The 14,314-nt window shown below is 21.5% G+C and overlaps 3 protein-coding genes and 1 pseudogene across 3 annotated transcripts, besides 1 other annotated feature; 3 read left to right on the forward strand and 1 right to left on the reverse strand.

The window, feature by feature from the left end:
• Positions 1 to 623: 623 nt before the first annotated feature.
• On the forward strand, positions 624 to 2,845 carry PBANKA_0837021 (annotated as a pseudogene).
• Positions 624 to 2,845: a sequence feature (BIR protein, pseudogene;~PIR protein, pseudogene).
• Positions 2,846 to 6,845: 4,000 nt separating this feature from the next.
• PBANKA_0837041 (fam-b protein) lies at positions 6,846 to 7,622 on the reverse strand (the record flags this gene model as incomplete). Its single annotated transcript, XM_034564565.1, has 1 exon — positions 6,846 to 7,622. One exon carries the CDS (start codon positions 7,620 to 7,622, stop codon positions 6,846 to 6,848), a length of 777 nt encoding a protein of 258 aa, XP_034421349.1.
• A 1,210-nt stretch (positions 7,623 to 8,832) lies between these two features.
• On the forward strand, positions 8,833 to 9,144 carry PBANKA_0837061 (tryptophan-rich antigen, fragment; the record flags this gene model as incomplete). Its single annotated transcript, XM_034564566.1, has 1 exon — positions 8,833 to 9,144. The coding sequence occupies one exon, from the start codon at positions 8,833 to 8,835 to the stop codon at positions 9,142 to 9,144; it is 312 nt and encodes a 103-aa protein (XP_034421350.1).
• A 2,428-nt stretch (positions 9,145 to 11,572) lies between these two features.
• PBANKA_0837081 (BIR protein) lies at positions 11,573 to 12,618 on the forward strand (the record flags this gene model as incomplete). Its single annotated transcript, XM_034564567.1, has 3 exons — positions 11,573 to 11,587; positions 11,707 to 12,444; positions 12,529 to 12,618. 3 exons carry the CDS (start codon positions 11,573 to 11,575, stop codon positions 12,616 to 12,618), a joined length of 843 nt encoding a protein of 280 aa, XP_034421351.1.
• Between the last annotated feature and the right edge of the window lie 1,696 nt (positions 12,619 to 14,314).

Here is a 14,314-nt window from a genome sequence, read left to right on the forward strand (position 1 = left end):
TATTAAATGTTATAATTTAAACAATTTTTCTTTCATTTATTGGAAATAATATAAAAAGGTGTAATATTCCTCGTTGAATAATAGCGTATATCAATATATGGCATTACATAATGAGATCCAAATCCATTTTTAACAACCATAGTAATAACATATTTCTTATTATTTATGTATTTATAGTAACATAAGTTTTGAAACTCATTTATTAAAAAAGTAGCGAATATAATTTTATTTTCATGTGTAAACCTATAATATAAATGTATTATTATATAAAACAAATATCATCTATTTTTGTTATGGCATTTCATGAATTTGTGTAATCGGGTTATTTAAAATATTATTTTAAAAAATTGTATTATACATAAAATATATTATATATAGATATGATAAAAATGTTAAACAAATAACCACTTAAGACAATTTAGCAATTGTTATAAACAAAAATCGAATACCTGTTTAATACTATTATTATTCCATGCTAATTCAAGCATTCAAACCAATAAGAATGTCTTTAATTACATATATTAATTATATAGAAATCTTAATTAATTAATTAATAACCTACTCTGTCTCAATACATATATTACATAAAAATAATATGATGACAAATTATCTCCCGATTAAAAATGGGATCCAGCATACTGGTTGATGTGGTATATACATTTTTTAATAAAATGAATTTTCTTTTATTTTATTGTTTTAGCACTGTTTATAAATTAACTTAAATTTCAATAAGATTTCATTAATATATTTTTTATTAATTTTTATAATATTTTCGTAGTGTGGCACAATTGAAAAGATTGACAAATGTTTAACCATCGACAAATCATCTACAGGAAATGAATGTTCGGGTGTATTATACACTGCTTTTTGCCCTACAAATAAAGAGGGTCAAAAGGGACAATGTGCGACAAATGGTGATAAAATTAGTGCTGAGTTTATATGATTGTTAACGATGTTCGAGACTCTTAATGAGGAGTATCCTGAAAATGAAAAAGACAAATATATTGAATATGCTATTTTATGGTTAAGTTTTAAAAGTAATATAATTAATTCTGATATGTATGTTAGTACAGATGGTATTTATAATATTCTTGAAAGAAATAATCCCTCTTGGTATAATCAATTTCGTGATAAACTAAATAAAAAAAAAAAATCAATAGATTTTAGTGATCACCATATACGTAATCTATATAAATTACTTAATGAATTATGTACTCTAATTACTAAATATAACCAAGATAGATCAAACCCAGAAGCATATTTAGAATATGCTAATAAATGTGCTGAAACATATAAAAATCTTGTTACGAAAGCCTCTGCGGTTAAAAATTGCGATTCATATTGTGATGTGCTGTCTACTTTAAAAAGTGAATATGATAAATTTAAAGAAGAAAATAAAGATCCAGAATGTCAACTTCCTGAATTTGATGGAATAGAAAGTTGTAAGGATTTATGTAAACAAAAAAAACAAAAAGCAGAGATTGATAATAATTCAGGAGATGGACTGGTTGATGTGAAAGTAGAAATAGATGTCGTACCAGATGATAATCAAAGAAATCAAGAAGAATCAAGAAGTGGACAAGGTGCTACAAATAGTGTTCCAGGAGAAAATGGCGCTCAAAACACACCAGGAATAACTTTTGATATTGGTCGATCCGTTTTTACGAGCGTATTAAATAGCACTTTCAATTTTGCTGAAACATATAAGGAAAAAATTATAAATATCTCTAAAGGAATCCCTGATGTATATAATAAAACATTAAATATTATAAAAAATGGTTTCGGTAAATCTATTAATGTTTTTAATGAAATTATTGAGAATATAAGTATCGATTCTAAAAAAGTAGAAATATCTGGTGATTCAGGCGATAAAAGACATGGATTAGAAGGCACAAGGGATAAATCGCCCACATCTAATGACTCACCATCGCCTCAAGAAACTCCATCTAAAACTTCATCACCATCAAGTTCTACGGAACAAACTAAAACATCAGAATCGTCTCAGGGCCCATCTGAAAAAAAAAATTGTGATAAAAAAAGTCAAGAACCTCAAGCACCAGTGCCCAAATCAGTGTTTAAACTAAAAAATCCAATAACCGAAGTAACAGGGAATGGAACAAAAGGAATAGATGTTAATATACTCAAAAGATACAAACCAATTGGAGTTTCAATTATAATGTTTTTAATACCCATTACTTTATTAATTTTATACAAGGTAAATAAAATAAAATTATGAAGTATACAATTTTTAAAATATTTCTTCACTATAAAATATTATATATTTTTTATAATTTTATGTTAGTATTTTCCATTTGGATGGAGAAAGGAATCGAAGAAAAAAAAAAACACGAAAAAGGTTATAAATATTTTTGGTGCAAATGAAACGATAAAAAGAGTTATAAACACAACTGATCGAAAAAAACAAGTGCAAATAATTATAAATTCATCTACTCAAAAAAAACAGAATAAAAAGTTTACAAATTCATCTACTCAAAAAAAGCAGGATGAAAGACTTACAAATTCATCTACTCAAAAAAAGCAGGATGAAAGACTTACAAATTCATCTACTCAAAAAAAGCAGGATGAAAAGCTTACAAATTTATCTACTCAAAAAAAGCGGAATAAAAAGCTTAAAAATTCATCTACTCAAAAAAAGCAAGATGAAAGACTTACAAATTCATCTACTCAGAAAAAGAAGACTAAACAGTTTATAAATTCCATTTATTGGGAAAAATATCCATTATTAAATATACATAAACTTATGAAGACCGATTCTGTACCATTTGTTATTTTATTTTTGTTTATTTTTTATGTTTATAAAAAAAAAGGCTATTGTTTAGAATAATAAATATAATTAATAGTTTTTGTTTTGTGTCAAGATTCTTTGGATCTGACTTTAAATTCAAGGGTTTAAAATTCAGGGTTTATGGCTCAGGGTTGTGTAATATAAGAAGAAACGAGAAAAATAGATCATATTATATAAATATTTCTATAATAATTAATTTTGTTATTTGTTTAGTTTTTATTCTTAAAAAAAACAAAGAAAAGGCATTAGATAGAGAAATCACTTGAAAATACGGATTAGGAGTCTGATTTTCCCGATCTCCAATTTATAGATGAATTCGATCCAATGTTAATAGAAATTTCCAAAATACGTCAAACTAAATTAGATAAATCCTTTACCTGAGAAACCAATGGTATTATCGTTGATGAAGTGGCCGTATTTTTAAGAAGAGGAAATGAACACACATAAACAAGATAGTACCCCCTCCAATACCTAAGGCGGCTGAAAAACAAGAATTAAGGCCAATAAATGAAGAGGACTCAAGTAGGCTACACGAAGATGGAGAATTAGATGAAGAAGTTGCATCATATTTCGGAGATGGAGAAAATGAAAAATAAAATAAAACAATGGAATAAATAAAGGAAATATGAAGTAATATAGCCCTAAAAATAGTTATTGAAAAATCCCAATGAGCAAAAAGGGAAGCTATTATATATAATATATGTTTTTTATCGAATAATAATAGTAATAAGAAAATCATTAAATCTTGCAAATGTTTCAAGTTATATACTTTTTTAATTAATTAAAATTATACATGTTTTTGTTTGCCTTTTTTAATTTTTAAAAGGGCGTTTTCTTATATTCATGCTAAACATATCCAATATTTTTTTTTAGTAAGATTTGTTTTTGTACATACCATTTTTTTAATATGTTTAAGTTTTTTGTCATTTTTAATTACATTTGAATTCTATAAATATTTGGTGTGATTTTCATGTAAAATAGTACAATTAAATATGTTCCGAGTTTGTTATTTTTTTAAATTAGTAAACAATAAAACATATAATAGTAGCAATTTAATTTAGTGATTATGTCTTATACAATTTGATAGAATTACTATTCCCACTTAACTATGAAGAACCCAATTATGAATATAGGAATGTTATATATATTAATATTTTGTTCTAACGTTACGAAAAAAAAAATTTTATTTAAGTTATGCATATAAAAGACAATCATGAAAGAAAACTATGAATAAAAAACACATATATAATGGAGTCAAATGTGTTTTCATACATATATATATTACCATAATACTATTGAATCAATTAATCAAATGTAGTGTATCTATGAAATTGTTTATAGCGTTATTCTATTAATACACTTAAAAGATGAAAATTTGTCTAATTTTACTTTCATTATATAAAATATAAACATATGTGTATATTATAAAACTATACGCATAAAAGTAATAAATACTATGATTATAGCAAACGTATTTATCGCATCCCAATTATTAATTATTTTCGGAACATTCTTTCACAAATTATATACAATAATGCAAATAAGTCGAAACATTTTCCATGTAGGTAAATATATAAGTCTTCTATTAACAATTTATAATAAACAAATTGTGTTTATTTTAACATTTATATAATCAACCAAAGCAACCACAGTAGTTGTTTGATTTTTTATAGCAATCGTTGTCATAATTCTCTTCATAATATGTTTTATCATATTCATAATATATATATAACACTCATAATCATCTTTATCATCAATAGAATCGTTATTATTGTTATTATTTAATTGGGTTTTGCTTTTATATTCTGTACCATTTTTTTTGGTACTTCTCTTTATTTTTTTGATAGCACGAATGATTCTATTTCTTAATACAGATAACTTAGATCGACCATATAAGAGAATAAATATAATAATGTATATATGCGTCAATATATACGTCACAAAATGTAAATAACCACTATTATATAATTTTCTAAACATTAGTTTATATTTTGTTTTGATAACTCACTTTCTGTTCAGAGAAATGTATTGATACATCCAAAAGGACATACAAGACAATACAAACTAAATATCCTCTTATTCATTTTCTTATTAATAAAAAGTGTTTCCTTGAAGCAGTACGCTTTAAATAATATATATGTTTTATTCTTTTTTAGTTTCCTTTTTATCTATTATTGTTGTAAAACAATAATTCTATTATTTAATATTAAATTATTAGAAATATGTTCTTATACAATTTGTTTAATTTTAATTTATATAAGCAAATTATTTGATATCTATGAAATTATATTATAATTATATATTGCTTCTATTTTAAAGCATCTACACATTTATAATCCTTCAATTATAATTTACCAAAATTTAATATTTTATTCTTACTTTAATATAATTTATTTTAAATGCATAAAAAAAATATATAACAATTTGTTCTAAATACATAAAACTGTATTTGTTCTATGCATTTTTTGTTTATTTGAACCATTATATTTAATATAGCAAAATTGTTTTTAATATTTAAAATACAAATAAATCAATGCACTGATTTATATCTATATAACATCATATAAATATATAATAACTGCTATCATCATAGACATAAACATACAATTGCGAAAAAATTTATATTTATGTTTTTTTCTAATAACCCATTTTAGTAAAGAATATATTATTTTAATTATAAACAAATAAGTTTATGTGACAAATTCAACCTAAAATATATTTTTTGCATATTTTTATATAAATAAGTCTTTAGTATAATTCAAAGGATCATTTAATAATATGTTTGATATTTTATAAACTTATATTTTTGCATGTCTACACCCAAATTTATATATGTTAATTATGGTAATAACATATTATATACATATATATTGTAAATCAATATATTCGAATATATGAAAAACAATTAACAAAAATTGTTGTTTGCATCTAAACGCGTTTTTATTTTTTACACTTCTCAAATGTTTAATATTATTTAATAATATTCTACATTTTATTTTTTTTCGTTTTTTTAAAATATAGTCTCCATAGATAGATATGTAACTATTTTATTTATATAATATATTTTTGAATATACAATGCGAAATATATTATTTCTATTAAAATCATATAAACTATTCATGTTTTCAAGTATACCTTGTATAAATCACAACGAATAATACATGTGAAACCAGAAAATGCAGTATATTTGATAAGAAATGCTTTATTTTGTCGTATTCATTAAATATATATTATAGTACCTTTAATAGATAAGCATTATATTGCCTTTATTTTTATAAATATTATTTAAATAAAATATAAATATAGCACATTAGTTATCATAGATCATTTCGTCATATGGAAAATATATTCTATATTTTTTATAAAAATAGGGTAAATGAGCCTTAACGTGGCTCCCATATATTGAATTCCTAATTATTTATACTAACAAATGAAATGGAATTTATTTATTATTGTTTGAATTATAAATTATCTTTTAAATACAAATACATATATTTTTAACACTAAAATAAAATTTAATTAAATTTATCATTACAAAGAATCGCCTTTTCTTTTATAAACAAGAAAAATTAATGAAAAATTAAATTAATAAATGGTACAGGGTCGGGCTACATAAGTTTTGGCATATTTAATAATGAAAAATTTTCTACATAAATGGAATTTATAGATTTTTTAGTCTATTTTTTTTGAGTAGATGAATTTGTAAACTTTTTATCCTGTTTTTTTTGAATAGATTAATTTATAACTGTCTTTTCAGTTTTCTTTCCAGAAAGTAAATTTATAAGCTTTTTCTTGTTTTTTTTCTCTTCGATTTTTTCCACATCCATAATATAAATACTAACATAAAAACAATAAAAATATATAGCTGTTTTCTTTTTTATGCATATACAAAATTTGCGTAATAGATATTTTTTAATTTTCTATTTAGTAGTTTTATTTTTATTTACCTTATACATAATAGCTAAAGTAATGGGTATTACAATAACTATAACTGAAAATGCAATTGATTTGTGTTCATTAAATATATATCTTGAAGATGCTATTTCCATATATCTTCTTTTACATTTATTGCAGAAGGGTGATGTTCAGTTCCTTGACCAGATGTTATATTGTTGGAACCGTCTGTGGGCTCTTTAATAGATGACTCTGGTTGTTTTACGTGTTTGGTCTTCAATTTTTTTATTTTATATTTCGATCTTTTTTTGAGTATCTTTATGAGTTTAAACAGCTTATTAATGGTGTATCCCGTTTTATGTACTGATAAAATAACAAATGGAATTGCGAATCCTCCTGAAATTAAACACAATAATACAACTGGAAAGAGTAATGCATGATTCTTCACTAAACGTTTGAACGTTTCATCAAATTTTGAATTACACTTGACTATATTATAATTATTTCCTGAAATAACTTCATTATATTTTTTTTCAAAGTTATTAACATCTATATCCAAGATATGTTCACTATGTTTCAGTTCTTTTAAATTTTCACAACTTGATATAAGGAGATCTATATCCTTTTTTACTAGCCTTTTGTCTATATTTTGTTCCACTGCTATTTCATATTCCCTATTATTATCGTTTTCTTTTTTCGATATTTCTAACTCGCTCGTAATTTCATTAATGAATTCTCTCACATCCTCTATATCTTTTAATTTGGATGATGTATCACTATATTCAAAATTTGTTTGGTGAAAGTTTATAATTTGTTTAGTATATATGTTTTCTTCTCCATCATAATTGCCGTCATTATACTTATCCAAAATGCTCAAACTTGAATCATAAAAATCATTTATGTCTAAACTGGCGTCTTGCATGTTAGGACCTATTATTTCTAAAATTTATCGAATTTTTTTGAGAATATATTTTCTTCTCTTTTCTTATATCTTATTAATACTTCAAAGAAATAAAATTTATATTAGCATGGATTAATATATTTACATATCGTCAAGCTTATTGTTTCTTAAATTTAACGTAAATCTTTTATAAATACATATAATAATAATGATAATAATAATAATAATAAAACTAATCCTAATGATATTAATAATAAAACTAATCCTAATAATAATAATAAAACTAATCCTAATGATATTAATAATAATTATTATTATAAAAATTGTATTAAACGATTAATTAAATAATTATAACATATAATGAACAAAACGCTTTATATTATATATTAATTTTTAGTGATAGGTTTATTGTTTTCGACTAATTTATTATGAGACTGGTTATACTGAGAATTCATAATTATATAATATAGGCTTGGTAATTAAAAAAAATTATTAATAAATTTTAATAATGATGATGTTCTTTAACATTATTATATTCGCTTGTTACAAAAATAAAAATACCCAATTATTTATTATTTTGTAAATAATATTTTAAATTTTAAAAAATACATAGTAAACTAAATGAAAGTATACCATAAAAAACATTAAACGTGTTATTAATTTCTATAGAATTATATAAAAATTATATTATTCATCAAAAATATAATTAATAATTAAAAAATAATAACGATATTTTTTTTATTTATTAATATAACAATGAATAGAGACAATACAAAATATAACAATTTTTATTTTTAGTTATATAATTATCATTATATAAGAATTATGGAAAAAATAAATATAATATATTAGCAAAAATTTCCAAAAATCAATATTTAAATAAATATACATGTTTTTTATATTAAAAATATAAAATTATCATCATAACAATTCCCCAGAAATGTAGATTTATTCGGCATTTCAATAGCATCTGGGGTTTTATTATGATTTCATGATATTACATATATATAATATTGAAATGATACTTTAGTTTATTTTAAAAAAAAATTTTATATGATCTTCTTGATATACTTTTTGTTTTCAATTGTTTAATTAAAAAAATGATAGAAAGAAACAATGCTGAATTAGAAAAATGGGAAACCCAGCAAGCACATAAATGGCTCCACTCAAATAATTTATATGCACAATATGCTTTATTATATAAAAAAATAAGTACAGATATCATATAAATATGCCTTCAATCGTAACGAATACCATGTGTAGCAAAAAAAAACTAATATTGAAAAAAAAGCAATGGAATAATTGGGTACGAATAAAAGAAGATCACTATATTTATAATATTGAAATTTTATGTAATAAAGAAAAAAATGCTTACAAAAAGTCTATTATTAAATGGATAAATGATATTGCTGACAATTTTGTTAAGAACCCTCAGTTACGTTTATGGATTGAACAACAAGTTAAGCCTTTCCCACGTAAAAAATTATTAAAAGGATCAAAAGTAAAAAGTATCGAAAGTTCTAATATTGAAATAAATGCATAATATAGTATCTGTATTCCCCACACGGTGGCAAACATATATACTCATATATTTATTAATCAAACTAAAAGAAAATTTTAAATAGCCCATAGAAACTTTAATTATTCAAAATTTTTTTTAAATGCACGTTAAAATCTACAATTTGTTCACGGTGCATATATATATCAATCAGAAATATAGGAAGTTCATTCACATTTTCGCTAAAATATTAAACATTAAAAAAAATTCACAAGTAAAAAATGCAAAGTTTATCAATACACATATATTTTTATGTACTGAAATTAATTTTTCATATAACTTATTTCCTTATAAATTTATTTATCTAATATATATTTTTTATAGTTTGTGATCAATATAATTGATTCCCCCTTAATTCGTTGCAAACATGTTCTATTTTATTTGTTCATATCGATATAATATGGTTAAAGTAAAATATTTATATTGTATATATTAATATAGATATTGACTATATATTAATTCATATTATGATATATCATAATTATTTATTATATAAGATTTTTTAACCCGGAGTTATATTGAATTATGCATAACACAATATGTTTCTTTATTTGATGAAACATTTTATTTAATAAATCTTATTATTTATATCATATTTATTTTGATTTAAATCGTGTTATTCAACTGAACTGTAATAATAAATATTAATAAAATATAGATCGAGAATCAACAATGTAACATAATCTATAAAATATTATTATGCTTCTAACATTTTTTGTAATACATAAAAAATTGAACTATATATAATATTTTTTTAAGTTTTAATTGTAGTTATTATTCTCTTTTTGTATTTTATATTTATATTAATAGAAATTGATTTATACGCCATAATTTATTTATCATAAGGTATAATAATAGATTAATCACTATTAATTTGTAAGTTTTAATGATATGATGTATATATAAATTATATTTTAAAATAGTTAAAAAATAAAATATAAGTATATTAATAAAATTTAATGTTATAGTTATAGTAATTATAAATAATATGATAGATAACATGCGTTATTATTATATGACTATACATATAAACTAATAAAATACTCTACCAATAACTAATATTGAAATATTATTTTATTGTGAAACCTTCATATAATTAAACATTAATATTATCGAAAAAACATATAATAATGCATTATAAAGGTATCAATGTTATATATTTTTGTTAAAGATTCAATTTGGGATATGTGATTTTATATTATAAAAATTTGGATCCATGGAGAAAATGATGAAGACTCAATTCATGTTAATTGCCATTTTATTATTCCATATTAACTTGTATTATATTATTAGTTTTTATTGAATAATAATTTTTTAATCTAAAACAACATTATTTTACCATAGAATTAATAACATATAGAATTTTTAATAAATTAGTTGAACGTATATGCATTAATAACTATAACAATAGAATATATAAAATAAAAATGAACTGTGCAAAACATTTAGCGAATATTTATCTAAATTTATATAGTAAAAGAGAAAATATATCTTATCTCTCTTCTCTTAAAATGCAATATAACAACCTAATTAAACATAACTTTATATTATACTTTAAAATTTGCATCAATACTTATTTATGTGTTAATATTTACTAAGCATTTTTTTAAAAATAATATGCATTCAAATACTTGTTTAAGCTTATAAATACTGGTCCAGTGCTAATTGTTATTTTAAATAATGTAAAAGATGGGAAAATATATAATAAAATTATCCAACAGAGAATACTTCTAAATTGGGATATGCAGCAATAAAAATAAAGTTATTTAACGCATTAAAATTATTTTTTAATTTATCTATATTAAATACAAATAATATAAATTTAAATAATTTGTATAGAAAATGAGGCATGTAACTAAATTTGAAAATGCTATTATTTTAGAAAAAACTATAATATATATTATAAGAAACAAGTATACACAAATTTAATATATTTAAAAAATCACTATTTATATATTTTAAGAATTCTAATAATAATAACTTTCTTAATTTTTTGTATTTGTGTAGTATTTGAGTTTTATGACGTTGTTTGTGTTCTATATTAAAGCATATGTATAAGTATATATTTGTTAAATTCATTATAAAAGTATATCTATTTTTATAATAAAGTTATACCAAGTGTTAGTAAGAATAGTATTTTTTGTATAAAATTCATCATATATACATATGGCAAAAGTGTATAAGCAACCTTCTATTTAAGGTAATTTATCTAACTGCCATAAAATAAGTATATTATAATTTTAGTAATACTAATGTATTATTATTTTACATGAAGTTAAAATTAAGAATAATATGTCTAACGAAAGATAATTTATATTTAAAGATCTTGAGTAAATATACCATATATTCTATACAATATATATAAACAACATCCCCCCGCATAATCTCCAAATTATAACAGAATTTCATTATAATGTCTTTTAGAGTGGTATATATATTTTTTTTTATATTATTCGTATGTTGCATTCCTACAAATTATATTAATTTTAATTTTAGTAACATTTATATTAATACATTTTTTGTTTAATTCGTAAAATATATTCGTAGTGTGATATAATTAGTGCGATTGATAATTTTGCTAATGATCCGAAAAACCAGGGAGGACATAATTCTATTGGTTATTCTAAGTATTATTGCCCTGATAATAACTGTGATACTGATGTCAAAAAAATTATTTCTACTTTTATATTCTTAGTAACTTTATTTAATGGTATTGATCATAATGAAAAATTAGAGAGTGATAAAATTGCTGAATATGCTATTTTATGGTTAAGTTATAAACTAAATCAAAAAACACAAAATGGAACCACCAAATTATACGATTTTTATACTGAACATATAAACACAAATAGTAAATATAATGAGCATATAACTAATGGTTTTAAGATTAATAAGAGTGTTATAGAAAATAAAATAAAATCGATGAATATGAATATTAAAGATATATCTAATTTTTATGATCCATTTAAATCATTATGTAACATGTATATTGAAGTTGATGCAAGCAACCGATGCATGACATGTTTAAAAAATGCTGGAGCATTTTTTGAAAACTGTGAAAAACTTAAAAATACTTTGGATATTACTAAAGAAAGCTCTTATTCACAACTATGGCATAGTTTATCAAATGATTATGATAAATTTAAAGATAAATATAATAGTGTTAAGTGTAGTAATGTCTCATCACTTGTAGCTTGTCCACGAAGTCCAGTAACAAAAAATATACTAATTACAATTGCAATTATATTTGTTACAGCATCAATTTTATTGGAATTTTCTTATAAGGTAAATAATAAAGAATTAAAAAAAAATATTATATATATGTAAACATTAACAAAAAACTGTACGCTTCTTAACATTTTATATTAGCATTCGTTATTTGGATTTCGGAGAAAAGTTCAAAAAAATTTAAGAAAAAAGCTAAAATCATTAAGAAGAAAATGGATAATTAGTATATGATTCGAAGAGAGTGACAATTTAAGAATAATAATAATTATTTATATATTTTAGGAAACTGTCTATTAGGAAGTAATTTTTGCATAATTGTTATATAGCTTTTATGTTGTGGGTCAGGGTTATCTTTGTGGAACCCATGTTTAGGGTTAAAGTTAAGTATTATATTGCATTTGATTTTTTATAATTTGAATACTAATTAAATATATATTTCATTCTGTATGTTTAATAATGAGAAGTCCAAATATGCAACCACAAAGGATACTTCCATTAATATGAAAAGGGTCACATTACATTTTTTCATAGAGTATAATATATATAATAAGTGTTCATTCTGATTTAATATGATTAAAATAAAATGTCTATATTGCATATATTAATTCATATTATGATATATCATAATTATTTATTATATAAAGCTTATTAATATGTGACTATATTGAATTATATATAACACAATGTTTCTTTATTTGATGAAAATATTATTTAGTAAAACTTATAATTTGTATCATATTTGTTTTAATTTAAATCATATTATCAAACTGAACTGTAATAATATATATTCATAAAATATAAATGCATGAAATATCAATCGAGAATCGAGAATCGACAATATAACATTGTCTATAAAATATTATTATGCTTCTAACATTTTTTGAAGTTGTAATTGTAGTTACTATTATCTTTTTTATTTCCTTTAAATTTGTATTATAATTAATTAGTACTAATAAAAGTTGATTTATGCGTTATAATTTATTTATCATAAGGTATAATAATATATTAATCACTATTAATTTATAAATTTGATAGTTTTGAGGTATAAATAAATTATATTTTAAAATAGTTAAAATATTAATAAAATTTAATGTTGTAATACTTATAAACAATTTGGTATATAAAATTAGCGTTGTTGTACTAATATATATAATATTGTATCAATGACCAAGCAAAGAAATATGTTAAATTTTGGAAATATATACAATTATATATTAATGCAAAGTATATAGAACAGGTATGTAATAATTAGCTTAATTTAACTAATATTATTTTTATTATGTTACTATATATATATAAAATACAAATATATAATTTAAATATATTGTTATTACAAAATAATATATGTTCTAAAATACTTAATTTAAAAACTATGGAACGCGGGAATATTATACATTGATTTAAAGTATTTTCATTAAGCGCACTAATTATTCCGACGTACTATACAATGATATAGCACTGACAATAGATAAACGTATTAAATACGAACAAATCATTAAATTAATTTGATTCGGATACATTGATATATATTATTAAGCTTGTAATAAGATTAAAATTATATGCGCAAAACATCAAATGAAATATTATAACACTTATTTAAGTAAGATTTAATGCGATGACATTAGACTAACACTATCAAGCAAAATAATATTAATAATTATAGTCTTCTTAAAAATAATTTTTTTCATCATAAAACTAAATATAGTTTATTATAAAATATAAGAGCAAATTATATATTTAGAAAATAATTCTAAGCCATTTTTAATTTATACATTAATTGAAAGTTTGAATGGTAAAAAATATAATTAAACTATGTAGAATATGTAAATCTTATATGGATACATCATTGTCTTAAAAAAGCATAATTCCCTTATCTCTCCTCTCAAAGTGCAATATACCAACCTAATTACGCAAAGTTTTCTATTAT

Source organism: Plasmodium berghei (assembly GCF_900002375.2).
Source record: "Plasmodium berghei ANKA genome assembly, chromosome: 8".
In the NCBI taxonomy this organism is placed as follows: Eukaryota; Apicomplexa; class Aconoidasida; order Haemosporida; family Plasmodiidae; genus Plasmodium; species Plasmodium berghei.